General features: G+C 48.6%; 1 protein-coding gene across 12 annotated transcripts in view; it reads right to left on the bottom strand.

Annotated features, from left to right (window-relative positions):
- The window catches only part of ATXN1 (ataxin 1), a 403803-nt gene that overhangs the window by 19183 nt on the left and 358788 nt on the right, over nucleotides 1-25832 (bottom strand). For all 12 annotated transcript variants that reach the window (XM_065911935.1, XM_065911944.1, XM_065911940.1 and 9 more), the window contains one exon: nucleotides 1761-3825. In XM_065911935.1, the coding sequence (XP_065768007.1) occupies nucleotides 1761-3665 (1905 nt within the window). In that variant the 5' untranslated portion in view covers nucleotides 3666-3825. The remainder of the gene's footprint in view (nucleotides 1-1760; nucleotides 3826-25832) is intronic.

The raw sequence follows: 25832 nt of genomic DNA, 5'->3' as shown, positions 1-25832 counted from the left end.
CTGGCAACGCAGGCCCTCTAATATTGTGCAAGATCCCACATCCGGACATTCACAAGCAGTCCTGGAAAACGCTTTGGAAAATCAGACTCCCCCACCTCACTTGATCTTTTTAAAAATATTCTGAAAACAATTCAAACCATTAACTAGTTTGTTTATCTTTGACTGTCCCAAATACCAGTTACGCCCAGGCCATTTTTCAACTCATTTCAAACTGAAGGAGGTGCTGTCATATCCCATCCCCAGAGGCACTGAGGCTCTATAGCTTGGGAAGTTCCCCGCCTGGGGGCCAAACCTGACTTCAAGCCAGATGGGCAGTGAAACTGCTGTTTCCATACACACGGGCGGAATAAATGCATTGAAGTGATTTAAGAAGCTGGAAAAGAGTGGACTGGAGGAACTCATGGAAATTAAGAGCTGACCACGGTTCCAGTTTTAGCATGACTCAGCTTGGCTGCATCTGGGCCTTGGGGCTCCTATTTATCAGAAGTCCAGGAGATCACCTGGGACAACCTTGACCTTCCAGATTATATGAACCATGCCTTTTATTCTCTGTATCTGATGCTTTGACATCTTGGGGTCTTGCTGACACTGGAGAGACTGTCCCTCCCTGGGTTAGCTAATTCCTAGACATTGCTTACAGCTCCCCTGCCGGGGATAATGCTCTTCACCTGCAAAGAAAACACCCACACCCGAGCTTCCTCCTTACTGAATGGGACTTTCACTCTCTGGGTCACTATCAGACACCTAGGGTCAGCTGCTGTACCCAGAGCCTGCTGAAATGATTCCAACTAGCCAAACCTACGCTTGCTGCCCTGCCTCACCCACTTCTTCCCACCGAAACAACAATAAAGGCTCTTGTCCACGTTTTCTCCTCCCTTCTAGTGCCTTGTAACAGACCCTGGGCTGCTTCCGCACGTCAGCCCACGTGGCCTGGCATATCCTCTATTCTTGGGATCTGAGTATCACACACCACCTTTTCAATGGCAGATGTATTCTCCTCTGTTGGCCTCACCATACCTAAATGATAACAAAATCTACACGTTAAAACATGGATGTTGGTACTTCTCTGGTAGTCCAGAGCCTAAGACTCCAAGCTCCTGATACAGGGGGCCTGGGTTCGACCCCTGGTCGGGGAGCTAGATCCCACATGCTTCAACTAAGAGTTCACACGCCACAACTAAAGGTCACAAATTCCAAGTGCTGCAACTAAGACCCGGCACAGCCAAGTTAAATAAATAAATAAAAACAATAACAAAACACTGTTATTTTGTTATTACAACACTGTTGTAATGGGATATGGCAACTCTGGGCACCTAACATTTTCCCCTGAACCAGCAGTGTCTTTTCCTGACCAAAAAAAAAAGGGGGTGGGGGTAGAGGTGGAAAATGGCTTTTCTTAATCAGGGTTACTCATCTAAACCACAGATCATCATCAGCAAAATAACCTGAGTGGTGATTTTCTTAACTGTCCCAAGCATGGTACCTGACCAGCCCCCATTGGAGAAGCAGAGAAATTAATTCATTACAAACAGCGAATGCTTCGGGGTGCATTAGGGCTTAATTCTCTTAAGAGAACAGTGGTTGGGGGGGAATGTGAGATGTCTAACCTTTAGGTACAAAGTGAAAGTGAAAGCACACCCTCAGTCACCCGCACAGCCGCAGACAGGTCTGCCGCTTGGAAGAAAGTCTCGGTGCCAGGAGGCAAGGGCGGAGGCACGGCGCGGCGTCCCCCTACCTGCGAGATGCGGGCGCAATGTTACCTGGGCTCGGTGATCCCCCACGGCAAACTGGATCACGGCGACGCCGGGGCTGTGGCTGTCCGCGATCCTCTCCACCGTGCTGGAGTCGATCTTCAGGTCGGTGCTGATCTCCGCGCTCTGGATGAAGTCCTCCGTCTTCAGGTCCTCCACTTTCTTCAGCTCCCCGTTGGCCAGCTGGATGATGGAGCCTTTCATGAAGTAGGGCGGCAGCGTGGGGGGCGCGGCGGCGGGGGAGGCCACGGACTGCGCCACCGGCAAGTGGATCTGGGCCTGCACCATGGCCGGGTAGGCGGCCTGAGTGACCAGGGCCTCGGGGCCGAAGTTCTCGCTCTTGGGCAGGGCGGTGGTGACGAACGTGTGAGGCACTGCAGCAAACTGGGGTGACGACGTGACGATGGCCGAGGCGGCGCCCGACCCCTCCAGGTCCGCGCTGCCCACCGGGATGAGCAGGGGCTGGGTGCCCGGGATGACCAGGTGCGGGGGCAGGCCGCCGGCGTAGGTGATCGCTTGCTGCTGGCCGCTCAGGTAGCCGATGACCGGCGGCTGCGTGCCCGCGTAGAAGGCCGTGGCTGGCAGCCCGACCGGGAGGGCCTCCGAGGCGCTGTGTGTGGTCTGGATGACCGTGTGCGGGGACAGCGTGGCGACGGCCTTCACGCCTTCGGGGCCCAGCGCCTGCTGCGGGGACAGCGCGTAGGAGCGGTGCCCGGGCTTCCCCAAGTGCAGGCTGCTCTTGTCGTTGAGGGCGGACGGCGAGTTCTCCCGGTGCGTGACCTGCTGCCCCTCGAGGTCGGCGGCGGGGGTGCTGCTGTTGGGCAGGACCATCACCGAGGCCCGCACCCCCGAGGCGTCGCGGACGCTGTAGTCGGCGGGGCCGGGGTGGACCACCACGTGCCTGGACTCGTACGGGTGCGGCACGGCCTTGCCGGCCGCCTTCACCAGGCCCAGGTCGGCCGCGGGGGGCGCCCCGTAGCGGCGGCCCTTCTCCACCTCCCCGTTCAGCATCTCCTTGGCCTGCATGGCCTGCTGCAGCCGGCTGCTCTCCACCTTCTTGGTGGCCTCGCGGGTGACAAAGTGGCTGCCGGAGTCGGTGTACTGCACGACCACCTGCGGGGAGGGCCCCAGGGTGAGCGTGTGCGGGATCATGGTCGGGTGCGTGTGCAGGTGGACGGGGAGCGCCGGCGGCGAGGCCGGGCGCGTGGCGTTTTGTGGCGAGCTGGAGATGCGCACGTACTGGCTCTGCTGCGGCGGCGGTGGGGACCCCGGGGGGAGGAGCCCCGCGGTCCGGCCTAGGTGCTGCGGCGGTGGCGGCGGCGGCGGCTCAGCTTTGTGTCCGGAGGCCCGGCTCAGCCCGCCCATGTCGGCCAGCAGACTGCTATAGGCCTCCAGCTGGGAGCGCTGGGCGGGCGTGGCGGCGCCCACGGCCGAGGCCACCGCGCTGGTGACCGGGCTGGCCGTGGGCGAGATCAGCTGGGAAGGGATGAAACCGGCGTAGGGCCCGCTGTACTGGGAAGACCCGATGAACTGTAACGTGTGCGGCAGGTGGGCGTACTGCACTGGGGACACGGGGGCCCCGGACGGCGGGGGCGGCGGGTATGCAGCCGGCATCGTCGTGGTGGACGCCACCGCCGGGACAGACCGGGGCGCGCTGGGCGGGGAGTAGTCCAGCCCCGTGGACAGCGCTTTGTGTAAACCTATTCCCTGCTGTAAACCGAGCTCCGCCGGGGGCCCCGCTGGCCCCAGCCGCCCGCCCACGTGGCTCCGGGCGCTGGGGAGCCATGCCGCGTTCTCCGCGCGGTGGTTGTCGCTGGGCACCGCCTTGTCCTCCGAGGAAGGCCGGCTGGTGGCGGGGATCTCGCGCTTCTTGGGAGGCAGGCATTCGTTGCTGCGCTCTTGGTTGGATTTCATTTTTCGCCGTCCCCCCTCCACGGTGACCGTTTCACTGTCGGACTGGGTCTGGTTTTAGTCTGATAAACGGAAAGTCACATTTGATTTCTGTAGGGGATCCAGGCTCTTCATGAGGAATCATCTCCCCGTGGGTGCGATCCTCCAGCAGCTGCTCTGGAATCTGGGAAAAGGCAGAGGGTCGGGACCAAGAGGGAGAGGGGTGGGGGGAACAGGGAGTCAGAACATCAACACTGGAAAAGAACACCCTCCCGCGAGATTCATGAATCCCTCAAAATCCTGCCGCCAGCCCCACTATTAGAGCAGGTAAAACGCTGGCCGTGTTGGGTAGGACATCGGGAAGATCATTAAGGCATGGAGCAAGTCAAACCTTTTTTATGGATTTAGTAAGTCTTCTAAGATATCTCTCTCAATACCCTCTTCTCCCCCCCCCCCCCCCCCTTTTCTTTTTGGGCTTCCCTGGTGGCTCAGAGGTTAAAGCGTCTGCCTGCAATGCGGGAGACGTGGGTTCTATCCCTGGGTCAGATCCCATGGACAGAGAAGCCAGGCGGGCTACAGTCCACGGGGTCGCAAAGAGTCGGACACGACTGAGCGACTTCACTTTCTTTTCAGAGGGCAAACAATGCATTTCTTAGTTTCCCTCCCAGAAATGGCCCTCCCACTTCTCAGCTCTATGTTTACCCAGCCTCTGGAGGATCAGATGAAGTCTACAAGGAGGATGGCACCAGCATCAGCCGTCCTCTGAGCCAGCACTGGGAGGACCAGATTAGGAACAGAAGTCCCCCAGGGGATTTCACAGGTTATCTGAGTCCTCCTCTGCCATAGTGAAAGTGAAAGTGGAAATGGCTCAGTCCTTTAGGACTCTTTGCGACCCCATAGACTATACAGTCCATGGAATTCTGCAGGCCAGAATACTGGAGTGGGTAGGCTTTCTCTTCTCCAGTGGATCTTCCCAACCCAGGAATCAAACCCAGGTCTCCTGCATTGCAGGCAGATTCTTTACCAGCTGAGCTATCAGGGAAGCTCTGCCACAGGCGCTACTCAAAGATTCTAGTGACTCTGGGTCCATACTGGATATACAACAATTCTCTTTTGCCTAACACATACACACAGACATAAACACAGACACTATACACAGGCCAGCTGAGCAGGGGCAGCCCCCAATAATTCTGTTCTCTACACGTTTCCAAACAGCTCCCAGTACAGCTATTCATACGGTAACAGCCAAAAGGAATCTATGAGACAGTTTAAACAGGAACATGGTTTGGTTTTTTAAAAATGCAATCATCAGGCATTGAGGGTGTCCCTAATGAGGGCAACATGCTTGCTTCATCTCTGCCTCTTACTTCCTTTCCAAGTGCTCTTCGGATTTTCTGTCCATACTCTCTACCTTCTTCTCCTTGGAAAGGGCCAGTCCACTATGAACCCTAGAGATGAAGCCTCCACTAGACCAATCAGGCCTCTGTGTTTCAACCTGGACATACAAGGAGGGAGCCAGTTTTCATGGACACCTATCTCAGTCTTTGGGAACCACCGAACTCTGTTACCAGAACTGTGTAGGCAGACAGATGTCCACCTGACAAGAGGCAGATCATCAGTGGAACCAACAGGAGTTAGGCTAACAGGAGGCGGATGTGACAGCTGCCTACAGGCTGTGAGCAGTCTGGTGCTGTGATCCTGGGAAGTTGCTGAATCAGGCTCTGGGAATTCTAGGACCTGGGTTTTAGCATTTCTTCTACCCAGACTCGCTTTCTATAGTCTGATGTTAAAACAGACACAGTAAGGCAGCAGTTTTCAGCGTTACCCTCCCAACCTCCGGCTTTATTAAGCCCCAGGTAACTGCATTCTGTATAGCCTTCTCCTAGGAAGTGCATGGCATGTAATTTACACCTAATATACACAAATCTCCTGAGATGACAGTGCTGTTTTCAAACCAACGACAGAATAAAATGAAACTACCAAAATTGAAAACAGTTGACCCTTTTGAGTGCTTAAAAAGTGCTGATACTGATCTTTTATCTCTAGGTTTCAACTTACTCTAAGAGAATTGCATAAGCTCTGGCATTCCCATTGGGACTAGCAAAGGAAAAGTAATTTAGGAGATGGACTCAACGTGAACTGCTCCATGCGCCCCCTGCTGGCCCCACAGTAGCACTGCTCCAATAAAACCCCACAGGATTTCATTAGGGATGTTCATGTAAGAGGAGTGTGTCAGAATCCAGAATGAGGGTATTTGCATATAGTAGGCCCAGCCAGTAAGGGAATAGGTTAATTAGCCCAAGGCAGCTCTAGGGAAGAAAAAAATAGCAGCATAAAAGTCCTTTCAAAGCCAAGTAAAATGTCAAACACGTTTGCAAAGAGGTCCATTAGCAATGCAAATATAAAACTGCTGCACAATGGAATGCACCATACACAAAACTAGAAAACCCCTCTGAAGGTACTTCTTAAAACAGAACTCAGCTTTAGTGAATTTGAAAAAACAATGCCGACTTGGTTCTTAGCAGTGCCTTGGTTTATTTACACTTTTTTTGTTTGTTTGTTTTGAGAGACACCGGGTGGCTCTGTTGGCCTTAAAGATCTCATTATAGATTCCATGGCTGGTTTTTCTGCTAATGGACCACTAAAACATATCGGCCTTAATACACAAATTCAAATGCACTCTTCTAAAAAGTGGTCCACACTGATAAACATCTTTTTCCAGATAATACTGACAACAAGTCAAGGATACAAAGATTAACTGGAGCAACCCTGGGGCCAGACTGATACAAATTTCAACTCACCCTCCTACATTTAGAAGGACCATATTTCCTATTTACCAGTGCAGCTACAGAGTTGGATCTCTGTAATTCTGGGGCACGTGTCCCTGTCCTGTGCTTCATCGGCTCTCTCAGCAGGGGAAATCACCGTGAGAGTAGGGACTGTGTCCAGCTATCTTTTCAGAGAGCCACGAGAGGGCGCCACAGGATGACACTGTGTCCCTGGTCCATCAGATGATGGTACACGGGATGAAAAAAAAACAAAACAGAGATAAACTATGAAGGTGGAAAGTACAGGAGGGAAAAAGGAGAGAGAAAGAGCCTAGGAAAAAGAGATGAAGAAAGGAGAGTGGATGTCTGCTTTTAGAGTTCCTTTCTAGCGGCAGACAAGTGGCCTTCATGTCCCTAATTGCCTTTTCAGTGCTGAAACACACCAATGGTTCATTCACCTGAGTCCCCCGGAGGAGGCGTGCGTCTCCGGATGCACCTGCCGCAGCAGAAACATGGGCTTGCGCAAGATTACATAACTGCAAAGTTACCAACACACATGCAGATCACATTCAAACATTATTATTAGGAAAGGGGAAGTGAACAGGGAGTCAATAGATGGATCAAGACAAATTTATATAAGGTTTACTATGAATGATTTGCCTGCTAATCACTGTTCTGAATAGATTCATCTTAAGCATCTTCACATCTACATTTATAGCTCTCTCTCCACCAGTACCTTAAAATTTAGCTCAATGGCATATGACCTTGCTATTCCAAGTGTGGTCCTCAGACCAGCTCCCCCAGCAGCTTTAGAAATGCAGAGACTCAGGTCCTACCCAAAGCTCCTGATTCAGAGTCTGCATTTTAACAAAATCCCCAGATGATTCATATGCACAGCAAGGTGTGAGAAACTCAGCCTGTACACCTAAGCTCCTAAGTAAACATCTCAGCCTCTTTCGAATGGAGTAGGTGCTGGGAAACCAAACTAGGTGCTGTGAGAGACAGAACTGATGGTGCCTTGGAGACAAGCAGCTAATATTTAGGGTTATTCCCCTGGTGGCTCAGACAGTAAAGAATCCACCTGCGATGCAGGAGACCTGGGTTCGATCCCTGGGTCGGAAAGATCCCCTAGTGAAGGGAATGGCAACCCACTCCAGTATTCTTGCCTGGGAAATCCCTTAGACAGAGGAGCCTGGTGGGCTATAGTCCACGGAGTCGCAAAAGAGTCGGAAACGACTCATCGACTAAGTACATACAGGAATATTTAGGGAGAACTCAGCTGTTTCCTTTGGGGTCACCTAAACCTGATACAGTTCTAAATAATAGATGCTTCTTTTCTCCTGGTTCTTTCTGTCTTCAAAAACTCTAAGGAAACACACTTTAAAAAGACTATTATTGTAAATTATACATATGATTCAGTCATCTCTGGGAGGAAAAACAAACGTTAATAAAGGAAGACACTTCTATCTTTGCTATCACGCAAAAATCTCTGTAACCCCTACCCATTACCATGGATTCAGCTTGTTTCAGAAGTGACAGGAAAATGAGATGATCCCGACCAATTCCAAGTCCCATAAATAACAGCTAACTGCTCTGAAAGGAAGACACGCCTAGAATCTGATACATACAGTCCTAAACATGCATTCCAAGGTCAGGGCGATCCACTGGGCTGCTTGGCCCAGCACCCTCCATCCTGCGAGATTCTCAGCTTGAGTGAAACCCCTGACTGTCTGGCATGTAATGTCTATGCACAACATAGTTTTCATTTAAATAGGAGGAAATAAAGTCTGGTGAGTGACCATTTAAAAGGCAGGACACCTGGACCCAATGGAAGGGGCCACTAGGACTTGGCAAGGATTCTTGAAGTCCTGGCATGCAAATCTCTTGTTTTACTGAATTATTAAACAGGCTGGTCTGTGTAGTGCAAAGGCAGAATGCCTTTATTTAGGTTAAATATCAGAAGTAGGCCCAACTCTGACATGCTCGAAATTTCCTATATGGAGAAAGGTCTGCGAGATGATAGCATAATTAGACAGCTTCATGGCTGGCTGAACAAGCATACCTCAAAGGAAGTATATCACATAGTCATTCATCAAACACTTAGTTTCCAGTATGTACCGTGGACCTTAATTGTTCAATGTCAGTGTGGGGCAAATGGTATGCAAGAACTCTATTTTCAGTTCTGTTCTGCTCAACATTTTATTAAGCATTTTGGTTATCATATTTAGAGGCAACAGAAGGCTGGAAGGGGCGCTTACTATATTATACAGAATACTGGAGTCGGTAGCCTATCCCTTCTCCAGTGGATCTTCCCAACCCAGGAATCGAACCAGGGTCTCCTGCATTGCAGGCGGATTCTTTACCAACTGAGCTATTGCGAAGCTGGCTTAATATATGACCTGCAATTAATATTCAAATATATTCTAAGAAGCTGGAAGTGATGGCACAAAGTCAAAAATACTAAAATGAACGATAAATGAATAAATGCCCTACCCTTGGTTTCAACAGCTCAATTAATAGCAGGGTTAGAGAGATCTGGTCGAAGAATAGTTCATTTCAAACAGTCCAGGAATTTTCTGCTTGACTGCCCATTCAATCTGAACCAACAGTTGGGTTTGGTGCCTAAATAGTGGTATAGCTTCGTTTAAAAAGCACAGTATTCTCAGTAACAGAATAAATAGTGCAATAGTATACAGCATTGGTAAGGTCACAAAGTCCTGAGGCAAGGTGATACTGGCGGGCATGCCCAGGATGGAGTGATGGGGTCAGCGGGAGGTCTGGACCCAAGACAGGTAAGTAACAGCGGCAGCAACTGCAGATGTGTGGCCTGGGGAAGGACACAAAAAGCCTGAGCAGAGATGTGATGCTCAGATCTACGAAAGGCTGTCTGTGAAAGACAGCAGAACAGAACTGAGCTCCAAATTACATTGATATATGCTTTGCGCTTGAACGATGCGAGTTTGAATTGCACAGGTCCGTTTATATGGGGATTTATTTCCAATAAAGACCTGCTGCGTGACTCTTTGTGACACCATGGACTGCAGCCCACAAGGCTCCTCTGTCCCTGGCATTGTCCAGGCAAGAATACTGGAGTAGGTTACCATGCCCTCCTCCAGGGGATATTCCTGACCCAGAGATCGAACCCACATCCCCTGTATCGCAGTACTACTTAATCTTCGGTTGGCTGAATTCCAGAATACAGAAGCACTTATATGGAGGGCTGACCATGGGACTTAAGCATCAGAGGCTCCTGGAACCAAACCCCTGCAGTTCCTGATGGATGACTGTATACAGTAGGAACTAGAAACTAATCAAATGGGCTGGGCTGCCTCAAGAGGCAGGAAGTCCCCGAGCCATCCTAAGCGTTGAGGCAGAGGCTGGAGACACTTGCCGATGGTCCCATGTGGAAAAGAGAATGCAAAGGGATCAGAGGGGGAGATGATGTCCAGGGCACCGCGGCATCCCTCCTAGCTCTGATCACGGGCTGTAGCAGGTGTCGGGTGTGGCATTCCAGATTAGAGGATGAGTTCAATAAGGAAGAGAGTACGATCTTTAGACTTCCCAAGCAAGGGAGCCAGGGACCCTCGGCCTCACCCAGCACCAAGCTCTACACTCCCACCTAGTGGTGATCCAGGGCACAGCGGTGCTGAAACTCCCCCACAAGGAATGTCCTACAGATCAGGCTTGGAGAACCACGGATACCATCGTGCGGTTAACAAGCTCTCTCCCTCTAGGGTCACCAAAAGCAAGTTTGGTACCAGGGTCTGTACCAGGGTACAGGACCCTTCAGTCAGAGCAGTGATGCATGCCACACAGGGCCGGGGAGGTCCTGGCCTGCCACTACCATCCACACTGGGATTTCAGGGAAATGAGGACCGGCAGGAGAAAACAGTCCCCTTCTTTCTATTAGAACCAAGAATAATAGTTTTGGAGCAGCCTGTTCATCTATAGGGTGGCTCAGATGGTAAAGAATCTGCCTGCAATGCAGGAGACCCAGATTTGATCCCTGGGTCAGGAAGATCCCCTGGAGGAAAAAATGGCAACCCTCTCCAGTATTCTTGCGTGGAGAATTCTATGGACAGAGGAGTCTGGTGGGCTACAGTCCATGGGAATTTGGGGGCAATGAATACAATGACTCAGTGTCATATGTTAATGCAAAAATTTAAGTCTACCCAGAAGAACACAGCTGCATTTGGGGGCTCCCTGGCTCAGGGAAGCTGTAAGGGCAACAAACGGTCTCACAGTCTTTGTTCTGATTAAAAATCCACCTCGACGGAGACGCGGAGGGGACTGCTCCAGACACACTGCCGCTCTGCTCTCCTCCTTCCACTGAACTCCTCCGCTAGGCGTGGAGCTAACCCCCATCTCCCTCCTCCCAAAGTCGGGCTCCGTCATCTGCTTCTACTGTCCGCATCACAGAGGCTTCATCAAGCCCCGGCGAAGCTTTCTTTGGCTCCTGGCTTCTGCCATACCCGTATTGCATCCACGTGATAACAGTGTGACACTGGGAGTGTTTCTAGTGGGTTCTGCCACCTCTGGAAAAACAGGGAGGTCTGTCGTGTGGGTGGGGCGCACGGTGTGGGGATATGGTCCACGTCTCTGTCTGCAGGAGGCCAGGCCCGCAGCTGGGCTGGCCTGTGCCTGGCTCACGTGGGATGTCGCTGCAGCATCTGGGCAGCCAGCGTCCCCTGGCAGCCTGCCCATGCTGGAATTCCTGGAAAGGCTGAAGATGGAAAAATAATCACTTGGAGGGATCACCATCTGGATTGAAAGCGGTCCCAAATGAGCTGTCCAAAAGATGTTTTTAAGAAAAGCTGGAAATGCCTTCCCTGGTTGCATACATGAGCAAATACCTTTCTGCTCTCAAGTGTCCTGTGTGGCAGGTAAGCTACCCCAGGAGCGACACCCCAATCTCCATTTACCCACCGAAGGCTGCGAACCGTCCCCTGGGTGCTTGCCACAACCCCGAAGCAGTTCTCACCCCGCTCCAGAGTGACCCGCTTTAAGGACAGAGGGATTGTGGCGACAAGGTGCAAAGAACCAGCCATAGTAACACGGTGGGAACTGGGGTTAGGAGACAAGTTATTTTTGACTCTCAACTGAATGTGCTTTTTAGCACGGCAGTGAAAAATCTCACTATGGAAGTCATTCCGCACTCACTTCCACTGGCATCTTTGGAATACCAGGATAAAATATTATTACTGATAGGAAGGTAACACGCATATTCTTACTAGTACTAATAAGGAGGAGAACACAGAGAGTAGCAGGAAGAATAGCCTCCTCCTGGGGTGGAGGGAAAGGACAAGTTCAAAGCCTGGCTTCATCCACAAGTAACAAACGGAGAAAGGGAACCCTGGTGCGCTATTGGTGGGAATGTAAATTGGTGCAGCCACCATGGCAAACCCCTGGAGTAGGAAATAGCAACCCTCTCCAGTATTCTTGCTGGGAAATCCCATGGACAGAGGAGCCTGGCAGGCTAGAGTCCATGGGGTCGCAAAGAGTCAGACAGGGCGGAGTGGCTGAGCATTCACACACATTATGACAAGCAGTATGGAGGGTCCTCAAAAAACTAAAAATAGAACTACCGTATGACCCAGCAGTCCCACTCCTGGGCATGTACTGGGGGCAAAAAAGCAAAAACACTATTTGGAAAGGTACATGCATCCTAATATTCATACCAGTATTGTTTACAATTGCTAAGATGTGGAAGCAACCTAAGTATCCCCTTAACAGATGAATGGATAAAGAAGATGTGGTATGTACATATAATGGAATATTACTCAGCCATAAAAAAGAATGAAATGTTGCCATCTGTAGCTACATGGATGGACTTGGAGGGCATTATGCTACGTGAACTAAGTCAGACCGAGAAAGATAAGTTCAGAATGATACTTCTTATATGTGGAATCTAAAAAATACAACCAACCAATAAATACAACATAAAAGAAGCAGACTCACAGCTAGAGAGAACAAACTGGTGGTTACTGGTGGGAAGGAAGGAAAGGCAATATGGGGTGGTGGAAGGGGAGGTACAGCTGGTGGGTGTAAAGACAGGCTCAAGGATTTATTGTACACCATGGGAAATATAGCCGGTATTTTGTAAAAACTAAATGGAAAGTAACCTTTAAAATTTTTATTAAAAAATTTTTTTTTTAGAAAGACCCCCAAATTGAAAAAAAACAATGGCAAAAACACCCTGGTTTCACTGCTACTGTCCATTTTCCTTCTTTTAACGTCATCCTTATTTTACTCCAAATTATACGTGTTTACAGAGTGTCTCAATACCGTGTGATCTTGTAATCAGTATCTCTGCCTATAAAATGGGGAGGAATTAACACGCCCGGCGCCTGGCATAATGTACACACTCAATACACGGTCGCCATCCTAACTGTACTTCAGCACACGTTTCCTGTGGAACCCCTTATTTTCACCAACATGATTTGTCACTAATCTCTCCTGGTTCCGTGATCAAATCAACACTATACCCTCAGACTCGCAATCCTTTCCAGCATCTGGGTCTTTTTATTTTTTCCCTCACACCCGTGGTTCACATAAGAAAAAGTCATGGAGCATTTATTCTCTTTCTTCAGCTGACAGAAGAGATTATACTGATCACAGCTCCCAGCGCAAAGCCCCCACTCACGCCCCAGAGCAAGAAAGCCGCTCAGCCTATACAAACGGCATCCACAGCAGGGTCAGCCCGCAAGCTGGAGTCTGGTGTGTCTCCGCGAGGGTTAACCGTGATGCTTCCTGGCTCCACGTGGCCCGCTTTTCCACAACACGTAGCTGAGTAATTCCCCAAAGGCCCAGTGGGGAAACGCGGAACCTTCTCTCCCCACCCACAGGGCCGGCTGCCAGCTGTCTTCTGACACATGCGCTCAGCGGCCCTGCTACGCGGCACACAGCAAAGGGCCCGCAGGAGCTGGAGGAGGCTTGGTTAGATCCCCCAGCGACCAGGGTGCCGGGGGGCTCCCACGCTGGCAAATGGAAAGCGAAAGTCCCCATCGGGTCAAAAAATGCCTTTCTGGAACGGAGGCATTCTGAGAGCGTCTTGAGGCATCTGCTGCCCTGGGATGTGGCTGAGTCGAAGGACAGTGGGATGTTCTAGATAACCATGAACTAACAAGTCATTCCCACTGGGAGTTCCACGGCAGTGTCCCCTCTGTGGTCATCTTCTAGTCTCTGGGACGCTATGCCACTCTGCCATCCTTCTTAGCCACAAAGGCCCTGAGACCTAGCGGCCCCCAGAAAAGCAGGTGATGACAGAAGCCATTGAGGCTCTGTGTGTGTGTGTGTGTGTGTGTGTGTGAGACAGAAGCCATTGAGGCTCTGTGTGTGTGTGTGTGTGAGACAGAAGCCATTGAGGCTGTGTGTGTGTGTGTGTGTGTGACAGAAGCCATTGAGGCTGTGTGTGTGTGTGTGACAAAAGCCATTGAGGCTGTGTGTGTGTGTGTGTGTGTGTGTAAAATCCCATTGTAAAGACCAGGACACTGAGGCTTAGCATGTTAAATGACTCCCCTAAGGTTCCAAGAAGTGGTGCAGTTGGTAAAGAAACTGCCTGCCAATGCAGGAGACCTGGGTTTGATCCCAGGGTTGGGAAGGTACCCTGGAGGAGGAAATGGCACTCCAGTATTCTTGCCTGGAGAAACCCATGGACAGAGGGGCCTGGAGGGCTACAGTCCATGGGGTTGCAAAGAGTCAGACATGACTGATCATCCACACGAGAGTCTGTTACATGGCTCATAAATGACAGAAATAAGATGAAAATCTGGTTCATCTGATAGGAACATCTGGGTCCCAGTGCCCAGATCACGCAGTGAACCTCTGGTATGTAGTGCAGGATTAATTTCACCCAAAGAGACGTCTCACCTTTGTCTTTGGCTACTGAGAGGTGACCTCTAGGCCTCTGGAATGTCCTGCCTAAGGGACTGTGTTTGCCTGGGGGCTTTGACCACTGGACAGTCTAAAATGTCATTTATGATGGGGGCTCTGGGCCACAGGCGGTAACAGTGCCGGCCTCTGGAGGAGGTACTGAAGGTACTCACCCAGCCTCGTGCTTGGTTTGCGACAGAGCTGCAATGAGTCGCCAGACCCCAGGGCTCGGGAAGCCTCGCTGGGTGGCTGTACTGCACGTGAGCTGTCACAGTGAAGGGGTGGGAGAAGGGGACACCCTCCACGACCCGCCCCGCCCGAGGAGAGGACGCCCGGAAGCCTCCAGACCTCTGCCCCATATACCTCGTCCTTGGTTGATTTTTTTTTTAATTGTGCTACAAGTCCCCTAATATAAAACATACTATTTTAATCATATTTAACTGTACATTTCAGTGGCACTAAATACGTTCACACTGTTGTGCAGCTCTCGCCGTCAGACATCTCCCAAATTTTCCCTTTCCTAAACTGAAACACTGCCCCCATTAAACACTAAGTCCCCATTCTCCCTCTCTCTCCCTAAATCCCACCCCCACTCCTGGCCCCTGACCTCCACCACCTACTCTGTGTGTGTGGTGTTCGTTGCTTGCTCAGTAGAGTCCAACTCTTTGTGACCCCATGGACTGCAGCCCACCAGGCTCCTCTGTCCATGGGATTCTCCAGGCAAGAATACTGGAGTGGGTTGCCATTTCCTTCTCCAGGGGATCTTCCCGACCCAGGGATCGAACCTGGGCCTCCTGCATTGCACGTGAATTCTTTACCATCAGAGCCACTATCTACTGGAATCATATCCCCTAAAATCCTGACAAAGGCACTTAAGGCACAGCCCTTCTTCTGAGGCTCTCCGTCACTTACGTAACGTGTTCACTGCGTTCTCTACCTACTTCCATGCATCTTTCTCACTAGATGGTCAGCTCCCTGTGCTGGAGGCAGACTGAATTTCATAACCCGGTGGGAAGCTCAGGCTGCTGTCCTTTGTCAGCTGACTGTTCTCATCCTGTGTCTGTCTGCTCTCCCTTAGAAGCTGGCTTCTAAAAGGCAAAGTGTTTCTGGATCTTCTTCTAAATTTCTGGACGTGATCATGCGGTGTTGGATCGAAAGTGAAACTCATGACAGAGGGACGTAAAATACTGTGTATCTGAAAAGCATCTGGCCTGAGAGATTCCATTTCTAAGCGCAGATTCTCATGTGAGATTATGAACCCCGGATACTTCCCGGAGCTAGGCTGCAGCCTCTTTAACCTCTAAAAATCCACATCCCATGATCCAAAACTATGTCCAGATTGTCCCCCATTTATCCCAGGGGAATGCTGAGGATCCTCTTTGGGTTTGCTGGGAGGGATACGTGTTTACAAGGACAATGATCTTCTTGAAACCAGTTTAAATCAAGCATAGAAAAACCAGGGTGAGAAGCTAGTAAGGATCAGCCAAGATAAGAATGCTCCCTGAAATAAACGTTTGTTTTAAAATGAGGGCTCTGACTCACACTCACTGAATGGCTGGCTGAGTTCTGACCCTCAAAAGATGAATGGCTCATTTTGAAAAGCGGAGCAAGTGGGAAACCTACTCTCTACCTTGATCCCCGCATCCCCACCCCCTCTCCCCGGAGTGAGGCTGCGCAGTGGAGACCAAGATGCCCCCAGTCATTTCCAATCACCAGCGAAACGGACAATGGGATGACGCGCTACCTGCAGCTGTTTTCCATCAAAACGCTGAGTAATTACCGGCGGCCCCTCCCGGGGGCTCACAGGCGGCCCAGCGTGAAGCTGGTGGAACATTAATGACGTTGAATGAGCTGCCAGGAATTCGGCTGCCAAATCGCTCCTCCTCGCCCTGGCTCAGCACCATTAACTTAATCAGGTATTCATTCAATGAGAACGGTTTACACTCGCCCTGGAAGGATGCCGCCGCCCTCCGAACGAGGCACACGGTCAAGTCGACAGCTTTCAGCAGGAGATGTCAGGGACGGGTTTTAGATTCTTTTATTCAATTTAGGAACTGGGAAGAAGGAACCACCCCCCCCCCCACCAACCCTCCCCCCACCCCCAGGCAGGACTTCTTGGATATGCCATGAAGGGAAGGCTCTGATACAAAGCTGGTCAAAGACGGAAGAGAAGATATAGGCTTTGCTTATTTCTCTTGAGTTAGAGACATCCCATCCGGCACTTTAGACTACAGCTTTGACTGCTGGGCAGCCCACCGATGATTGACTTTGATGTTGCAGAGACCTGGGAGAGACTTCTGGCATTTGGTAATTGGTGACTTTAAGGAAGATATTCAACTTTCTAAGCTTTGGTTTCCTCTTTAAGAAAATGGAGGTAATAATGAACTCTATTTCATGGGGCCATTAGGGAAATGGTGTGGGATCAGGCAGTGCCCAGCAAGCAGGCTGAAGCAGGCCAGAGAACGTCATCCCCAGCCATGAGCCACTTCCAGGCATCAAATGACCTCTCCTTATGGATGCTGAGGGCGCAGGCTTGGGATCCCAGCTGCTGGAGTGGGAATCCTGGCTCCTTCACCCACCAGCTGTGCCTCAATTCCTTCATCTCTACAGTGGGAATAATACCAGTCCTCAGCCCACACAGGCTTCCCAGGGGACACAGTGGTAAAGAACCTACCTGCCAATGCAGGAGACCCGCGTTCCACCCCTGGGTCGGGAAGATCCCCTGGAGAAGGGAATGGCTACCCACTCCCACTCCAGTATTCTTGCCTGGGAAATCCCCTGGACAGAGGAGCCTGGCAGACTGCAGCCCATGGGGTCGCAAAGAGTTGGACACGACTTAGTGAATAAACAACAACAAATCAGCCCATATAGACTCGTTGGGAGTTCACACATTCAAAGAACTCAGACCAGGGCCTGACGCGCTGCACGACCGATAAATATTGGAGGCTGAAGTGATGGTTCTCTCTTGAGAAGAGCCCTCCTCCTCACTTGTTCACTGGGGTGGTATTTTCATCTTTATTAAAAACACACACTTTCTTCCCTTGACTTCTTTCCTGGATTACTTCAGGCAACACAGGTGCCAGTCAACTGCAGCAAAGATGATGTGTGCAACAATCTCTGATTCCTTGCCTCACCTCCACTAATGAGGAATTTCAAGTCTCAGCTGCTTAGAAAGTTTTCTATTAGTAAGTCTCTAAAACTTCTTCTAGAAAATAATCGATACGAGTGCATTGATATTTTCCCCCTTAACTGGACTAAAGCCTTGCCTGCAGAACAAATGATCCATCACATCTGCATTCAAAAATAAAATTCAAATACGCTGTTTAAAATTTGAAGTTGTTTGTATTATCTGCTTTCTCCCCACAGGTATCAATAGAAGCTTTCTGGCTTCTTTGAATGTGGAGCATGGTACCTATTTTACTCACAATTACTCATTACAAATGAAATAAATCCCTTCCTATTTAACCTCTTTAGAATACCCAGGCCCCACTGGGCCACAAAAATTGGCCAGCTATTTTATTTAAGACCCTCGTGGCAAATGAAAGAAAACAAGTGATGCTGCTGGAAGCTGCAGGCATCGAATGACTATAATCTAAAGAGGCAATAAAATGTTTACTGGAAAAGCAGAAACGCAAAAAAGCAAGTCAGTGTCCTGTTGACAACAAAGCTCATTTTCTTCACTAGCTCTGTGACCTCTCTGAACCTGAACTGAACTGAAATCTCTCTGAACTGAAAGACAGTTCACCTCTCTGAACCTCCATTTCCTTCATCTATAACATGGGAATGATGATGATAACGTTTCCAAAAGATTGCTATGAGATGAAATAAGATGACGGATGGGAGAAAGTGCAACGTCTATCACAGGAAATGCAAGTATGTCCTCTTTCCTGAATGTTGCTTTCAGCTCCAACTGCCTCTTGGGAACCTTCATGTAAATGCTCCAACTTTGTGTCTGACTCTTTGTGACCCTATGGACTGTAGCCCACCAGGCTCCTCTGTCCATGGAATTCTCCAGGCCAGAATACTGGAGTGGGTAGCCATTCCCTTCTCCAGGTGATCTTCCCAACCCAGGGATCAAACCTGGGTCTCCCGTATTGCAGGAGGATTCTCTACCGTCTGAGCCAAAGGGAAGCCCTTCATGAGAGAAAGTGCAATGTCTATCACAAAAAATCCAAATATGTTCTCTTTGCTGAACATTGCTTTCAGCTCCAACTACCTGTAGGACAGACACCTCCATGTAGATGCTCCAATTTCCCTTTATCATCCCTCTCAAGCCAGCACGCCCTCTGTATCCATCCTGGTGCCACAGTTCTGCACCCTTTCCCTAAGTCTAGAAGCACTGATTTTGAAGCCTCCTTGCCACGTAACCCCTATATCCAGCTACTCCCCTAGAAGGGTCAATCTTTCTTCAAAAACGTCTCAACCATCAGAGAAAAAAGCCCCCATCTATCCCTTTTTTTCCCATCTCACCACGGAGAAAGGAATTTAGCCTTGTTCCTCCCTAAATGGTCTAGGCTTTGCCTTAGGCTTCTGGGAGATAATCTATGTTATACCTGATGGCTATTGGTAGGCGCCTTGAGTCACAGCAGGCTACTTAACCCAGGGCTCTGCTTCTGCATCTTAAAATATCTACTCTGCAGGATTAAGTAAAAGTGTTAAATGCTCAGTCATGTCTGACTCTTTGTGACCCCACGGACTGTAGCCCACCAGGCTCCTCTGTCCATGGGATTCTCCAGGCATGAATACTGGAGTGGGTTGCCATTTCCTCCTCCAGGGGATTTCCCGACCCAGGAATTGAATCCTGGTCTCCTGCATTGGCAGGTGGATTCTTTACCATTTGAGCCATCAGGGGTGATCATGTATATTAATTAATTAATGAGATCATGTATATTAAGCATTCAGGGCAATGTCCAAATACAGGGTATGATGCAATATGTTAGCTAAGAAATGCTCCTTATATTCAGTAGGAACTACAAGCATATTAGGGCTTCCTTTGTGGCTCAGTGGTAAAGAACGTGCCTGCCAATGAAGGAGATGCAGGTTTGATCCCTGGGTCAGGAAGATCCCCTGGAGAAGCAAATGGCAGCCCACTCCAGTGTTCTTGCCTGGGAAGTCCCATGGACAGAGTAGCCTGCAGGGCTACAGTCCATGGGGTTGCAAAGAGCTGGACACGACTGAGCAAGTCACCACCACCACCAGTAGTAGCCACATTAACTTCTTTTCCTCTATGAGATGATGATGGAAATGGTCACAACTCTTGAAAAATCTGTCAGCGTAGTCAGTAGTTGCCTTATTTGCCACAAAGGATTTTCATTTTGAGTTTTGCCTGTGTTCTTTTCTAGGAAGTCTATTATTTTTCCCAATTGATTTTCTTTTTTTTTTTTAAAAGTTCTGCCTTCAGTCTGGAGAATGTAGGATCGATGCGCTTTCCTTACAATGTAATTCCAGCAGAGCGAAGGGAAACCGTGCCTCATTTCAGTGTTTTCAGCTCCTATCCATCAGCGTCCCCTGACTTCAAGGTGTGGGCTATACACAGTCCCAGATATGTGCAGAGGACCACTATTTTTCCTGATCTCTTCCAGAGTGTACTTTAGACTGGGAAATGGGGGGAAAAGGCCTTTATTTCACTAAGAGATAATTTCTTAAAATAAGTTAGGCTTTTCCTAAAATAAACAAAAATATAAATAAAGGAGCCTCCCATTAGAAAAATGTCTCAGTGTTAAGTAGAAAAATGCGTCCCTTCCATTTTGAGATATATGATCTCCTTGTCTGACACACCTCCCCCCCCCCCCCCAAGAGCATATTTCAAAAATTGGGATCTTTCTCCCCTTTGTAGGTTTGAAAAATATATAGTTAGCTTCCATTTTGCTGGGGTTACCTCATGAAGTGGTGGGTAGCCTGGTGAAGACCAACAGGAAAGCAGTGATCAAGTCGATCGATAATGTTTCCAAATCATATGATAAAAACGAACCCATCCTAAACATACATAGTAAAACATACAAAGTGTTAACTCCTGAGAACTTCACAGAGAGCTCTCAACAGGCAATCAGGGACCGGCTTGGGAGGCTGACATGAGTCCCAAGCAGCCAGGTAGGAATAACACTTCAGATGGGTGGGTCTTGTTTTCTATTTCACAGCTGTCTTGAAACTCTCCTCAAGGTCAGTGTGGAAGACGTTTAATTAAATGCACGGATTTACCAGCTCCCCCACACTGACTGCCAGGACCGCTTTGTGGTCAATGAATCTCATGATGGTGGGAGATCTTTAGAGGAAATGACCATAGCCAGACACATCCCGACGACCGGCTTTGTGATTCCACAGGTGTGAGACAGGAAAGTTACAGATTCAGTAACAGAGGAGGGCTGTAGATGCGTCTAGATGGGGACAGAGGAGCCTGGTGGGCTATAGTTCGTAGGATCGCAGAGAGTCGGACACAACTGAAGCAGCTGAGCATGCACGCACACAAGAAAACACCACACTCAAAAGGGATTATTTTAACAAGGCTGAAAACAAGTTCCCTGACAGACACATGGCAGAGAAAAGAGCTCAGAGAACGGGGAGAGCTGTTGGTGAACTGGTAGCTTTAGAATTGTGAAATTCTCATTAAGAACCACTACAAACACTTGGCCATTATCCAAAGGAGTAAAAATGGCTTTGTCTATGAGAATAAAGGAATCAAAACTGTTACAAGCATTATGTTTCTAGATCACAATCGTGCATGAGGACATCATGGGGGGGGCAGTCTCCCCAAGCTGGTTATCAGAAACACTGGAGACTCTAAAAATACACATTCCCTGTAGTTTTCCAAGATTCAGCAGATCCACGCCATGACCCAAGAATCTGCATTTTAAAAAACTCTTGGTGATTCTGATCAGCAGCTCAGTTTGGGAACTTACTACACCAGAGCCACTGGCAGCAGGTTAGGACAATGTGGGGAGCTTTATAAAAATCCTGCTAGTAAGGCTACACCCAGCCCATCATGTCATAAAGCCTGGACCAGGAATCCAGAATTTCAGCTCAGGTTGAGAACCATCACTCAGAGCCTAAGTTCACGTTCATTTAAGTACCAGCCACTCCAGTACCTAGGACAGTGGCGGACATACAGCAGGTCCTCCACTATAAAGCCAGACACGCACTGTTCTAAAGTCTACAAACGTCCCAACTTCAGAAAAACATAAATGAAATGCTGAGTTCCCGAACAATTTATGAAGGTACTGAGCTCCAATTTTATTTGTCAGCCCATGTGGCATTTGCTTTTATTGAACCATGCTTTGCCCAGAAAACAAAACCTAGGTTTTTGTTTGCAGATTTTTTTTTTTTGAGATGTTTAGAGATCATTTCCTGTGACTTTGTTGGGGCAGAGCCCCTAAAGAAGCCCCGAGTTGCTCAAGGGCCAGCCTCGAGGTCAAGAGGAAAGACTGGCTGGAGCCTGATGTCATTTGGGCTGTGATAGGGACAACAAATACTCCTCATTGACATCAGGCCCCCAGTTCTCTGATAATCAGGAAGCTCCGTGTGGCCAGGGCCACTCTGTTCGGCTCACATCTTACGATCAGGGCCACAGCCAGCCTCAGCCACCGGGCCTTGCCAGCCGCGTGCTCCCCTGTGCTGTAACATGTCTGACTTTAGCACACCTTGCGTCTCCAGTTACCCTTTGTGCACGCATCTCCTCCCTTCCCCTCCCTTCAGAGAAGACCTCGGTTGTGTATAGCATCGAACGGCCTCTACTGGGCTGCATGAAAGAGAAGGCAGGTCCACAGCTTTTTTCCCTTGGCCTGATCCAGGCTTGCTCCAGGTGTCTGAGAGCAGAATCCAGTCTGCTTTGCTGCCCACAGGGACCACCGGCCTCAGGACAGGTATCTGTCACTCGCCTGGGAGGACAGAGCAGGTGAGGGGAGCAGAGATTTCAGAAGCAGAACCATTAACATCCCAGGATGGAAGTTGAGGCTGAGAGAGATACCCAAGAAGGACAGTTTAAAAAAAAAAAGCAAGGTAGGAGAGCAAACACCCAATTTTGGCTCAAGAGAGGAAAAGTGGTCAAGGAGGTGGAAGAAAACTAAGACATCAATTTTATTAAATGGAGCCAAGAAACTGAGTAAGACATGAATTAAGGAAGGCCACTGATTAGCCCAGTGGCTGAGTCCATGCTGAACATGAGAAGCACTGGTGAGCTTCCAAAAGGATATCGACTCAGAATCTGGGTTAATGACCATCGGATTAAACTGTGTGATTGCAATGACTTCAGAGAGAACACGTTACAGTCCTCCTGAAGAGGAGGGGAATGGATATATGTACTAAGTGACATCTTAAATGTGTTCTCTACCCCTTAGGTTCAATGGCGACACTGGCATTATTGATTATCTTAGTTTAAACTTAGGTATGTCAATGGGAAATGATGTCCTTGAATAACATACTCAGCATTTGGAAACCTCATGCCTGGGATTATTCTGGCTGAGCCTCCCACATCATCAAGCAAGTGCTTGAATAAACAGATGGGCTTTGTACAAGTGCCCAAGAGCTACAGAACATGATTGTGCTTCAATTCAAGGGAAGTAAACCTCTTGGAAAATACTCTTCTTGTGGTTTGCTCCCTCCTCAACCGAGTTTTAAACCTAGGGCTCAATCGTGGGAGCCCCTTAGCCAATCTCAACTCCTCTGATGGTAAACTTGGTGAGAGGCAATGCAAATTATGAGTAACATGATCTCGCAGGTTTACATTTGAAGAGAGACAGTGGAGACCACACACACACACACACACACACACACACACACACACAATCCTATCTCCATCATCCCAACACATCACTAGAGTCCTTCCTTAAAGTCGAAAACTGGATTCTAGAATAGCCCTGTCAATCTCTGATGGACCAATACGCCAAGGTAAGAAGTTTGAATCCAACAAGTGAGAATGTCTTTACCTATTCAGCACAGGTAATAAATGACTTCCAGGGATAGGAGGCATGTAGATGGCAGCTTCTTCAATGCTGTTGTACATTTATAATAGGCATTTGTTTTGGGTAATTAAAATACTCGATAGTTAATATTTCTCTGGAAAGCAAATTGTGTAATACCCGAAGCCATGAAGCATTCTAAAAGGCAAGAAAAGTGAGGAAGATGGCTCTATACAGGGACATTAACTTCATAGCCAAGAAGGTCCTGGCGATGATTATAAAATCTGGAGTAACATGGGAGAAAAACAAGGAGAGAGAACTTAATGTTTCATTCAAGTTCTGTTTTGAAACAGGATTCAGAAAGGATATTGTACCATTTGGTATTAATTATTTTGGTTCGTGCACATGGCTAATTATTTCTACAGCATCTAAGATCTCTTTAAAACAAACATAGTTTGCACATACACACCCACCTCTTAAAATATGCCTTTTATCCCCCTTTCCAGAGCCTTGAGGAAATTTCTGATGGACTGTCTCAAGGGCAGCATTCTGGGAGTAAGTGTGGATTGCAGACTAAAACACGTAACTGGCCCCTAACACATGTATAAACAAATTAACTAAAAGGACATTGGAGCATTTATGATATAAACAAAATTACTCTCAAAGTTAATTTGCAGGTTTTTTTTTTAAACGTTCCATAATAAATTTTACTCCCTGAACATTCCACTGACCTCTCTCTTCCCAAAGTTCTCCTCCTCCATTCCTTCCGTTGTCTTAATTGTCAGACTCACAATTCCATTGTCCAATTTGAACTCATTGCATGAATCCTTATATTAGATTTTCCTGTGAGGCCAATCTCGAGTGAGGATCTTCTGATCCTAAATGATTGATGTTTCTGGAGTCCTAGGAATCATTCATTTAAAGTGTTTCACCTTAATGAGGCTGTGTGCATGCAGGTGTTACGAAAGCAGTATTAACATTGCATAATGACCTGGTGAATTTGGGCAACTCTAGAAAATCCATGGATCCCTTTACCTGAATTACCTGATCTGACCCGTGGATGCCCTTAGTTTCTTTTAATAAGCTGGCCAAGTGTCTGGTCATACCTGCAGACTGCCAGTTCCTCATGCCCTCCCGAACTGCTAAAGCTTGCTTCAGACCAACGCACAAATTGGAGACAACAGAGGCCATTCTTATCTATTCACCCCTCACTCCCCCAACATTAATCAGCTCAGGATGATAGAGAAACAGGGCAATTAAATCTCCTGAGCAGATAGCACTGGAGGCTGGCTCACAAAGCTATTGGGTTGGCCAAAGAGCACGGGTTTTCTATACAATGTTGTGGAAAAACCCAAATGAAGCTTTTGGCCAACCCAATGTTTGTAATCATCTGGAGCATTAGGCTTCTAAACCAAGAAGCTAGCTCTAGTCTGGGCACTTCGGATAAAGGATGGTGCTGGCATTGGGAGACATTCCAGGGAGTCACTCAAGTGCCTACCTGTCAGCCCTGTCTGCTGGTTCACACTGTCCCGTGCTACTCCTGGCCCACACCCTCCCGCTTACCGCCTCGGCCTCCATCACCACTGTCATCACTTCGTTCCTGCCTGCTTCCTCTCCCATTATCACCTTTCCTCTCCAGAGTGAAACAGAAGACACTTTCCCATGCCTCTTCCTGCCAGCAGCACCTTGGAGATGCTGATGTCATTTTTTTTTTCTTTTTAAAATGAAAGCTGATGTTGGACAGAGAAACATGTTTGAAGCCTGTGCAGTTATATGAAGACTTCTGATCATCTTTGTCAGGGCAGAATGTGAAAATCTTACTCATACTATACAAGGTTCTCTATTCATATAGATATCATACTCAGTTTATGTACAGGCTTAAATTCCAGTGCTTAATTTCATCTCCTAGTCACTCATTTGACAAGTTTTATTGAGTGTCTACAATGTGTTAACAAGAAGGAATAATAGCTAATATGTATAAAGCACTTATACATGCTGGCATTTTATATGGAATGTCTCATTTAAGCAAGCACTTGCCTAGTTGCCATTATAATATCTGATTAAGTGAGATGATTCATGGGTACAAGTACAGACCTATATCATATAAATATGTGTAGTTCCTTTGTAGGATTGGGCTTCCTTGGTGGCTCAGTGTTAAAGAATCTGCCTGCCAATGCAGGAGATGCACATTTGATCCCTGGGTTGGCAAGATTCCCCAGAGAAGGAAATAGCAATTCACTCCGGCATTCTTGCCTGGAAAATCCCATGGATAGAGGTGTCTGGTGGGCTACAGTCCATGGGACTGCAGAGTCCAACACGACTTTGTGACTAAGCAACAACAGGGCTTCCCTGGTGGCTCAGTGGTAAAGAATCCGCCTGCCAATGCAGGAGACACAGGTTCAATCCCTGATCCAGGAAGATCCCACATGCCGAGAAGCAACTATGCCCACACGCTACAACTGTCAAAGCCCACGCGCCCTAGAGCCTGTGATCTGCAACAAGACAAGTCACGGCAGTGAGAGGCCCGTGCACCACAAAAAAAGGCCGCAAAGCAATCAAGACCCAGCACAGCCAAATTAAATCTTTAAACAACAGTTTCTTTGTAACCATATCTCCCCCATTTCCAGCCCACCCCTGCCTATTTTTTCTCATCTCTCTTA

The sequence above is a fragment of the Muntiacus reevesi genome, chromosome 20 (assembly GCF_963930625.1).
Source record: "Muntiacus reevesi chromosome 20, mMunRee1.1, whole genome shotgun sequence".
Classification (NCBI taxonomy): domain Eukaryota; kingdom Metazoa; phylum Chordata; class Mammalia; order Artiodactyla; family Cervidae; genus Muntiacus; species Muntiacus reevesi.
Note: the sequence above shows the minus strand (reverse complement) of the source record. Positions and strands in the feature narration are given on the sequence as shown.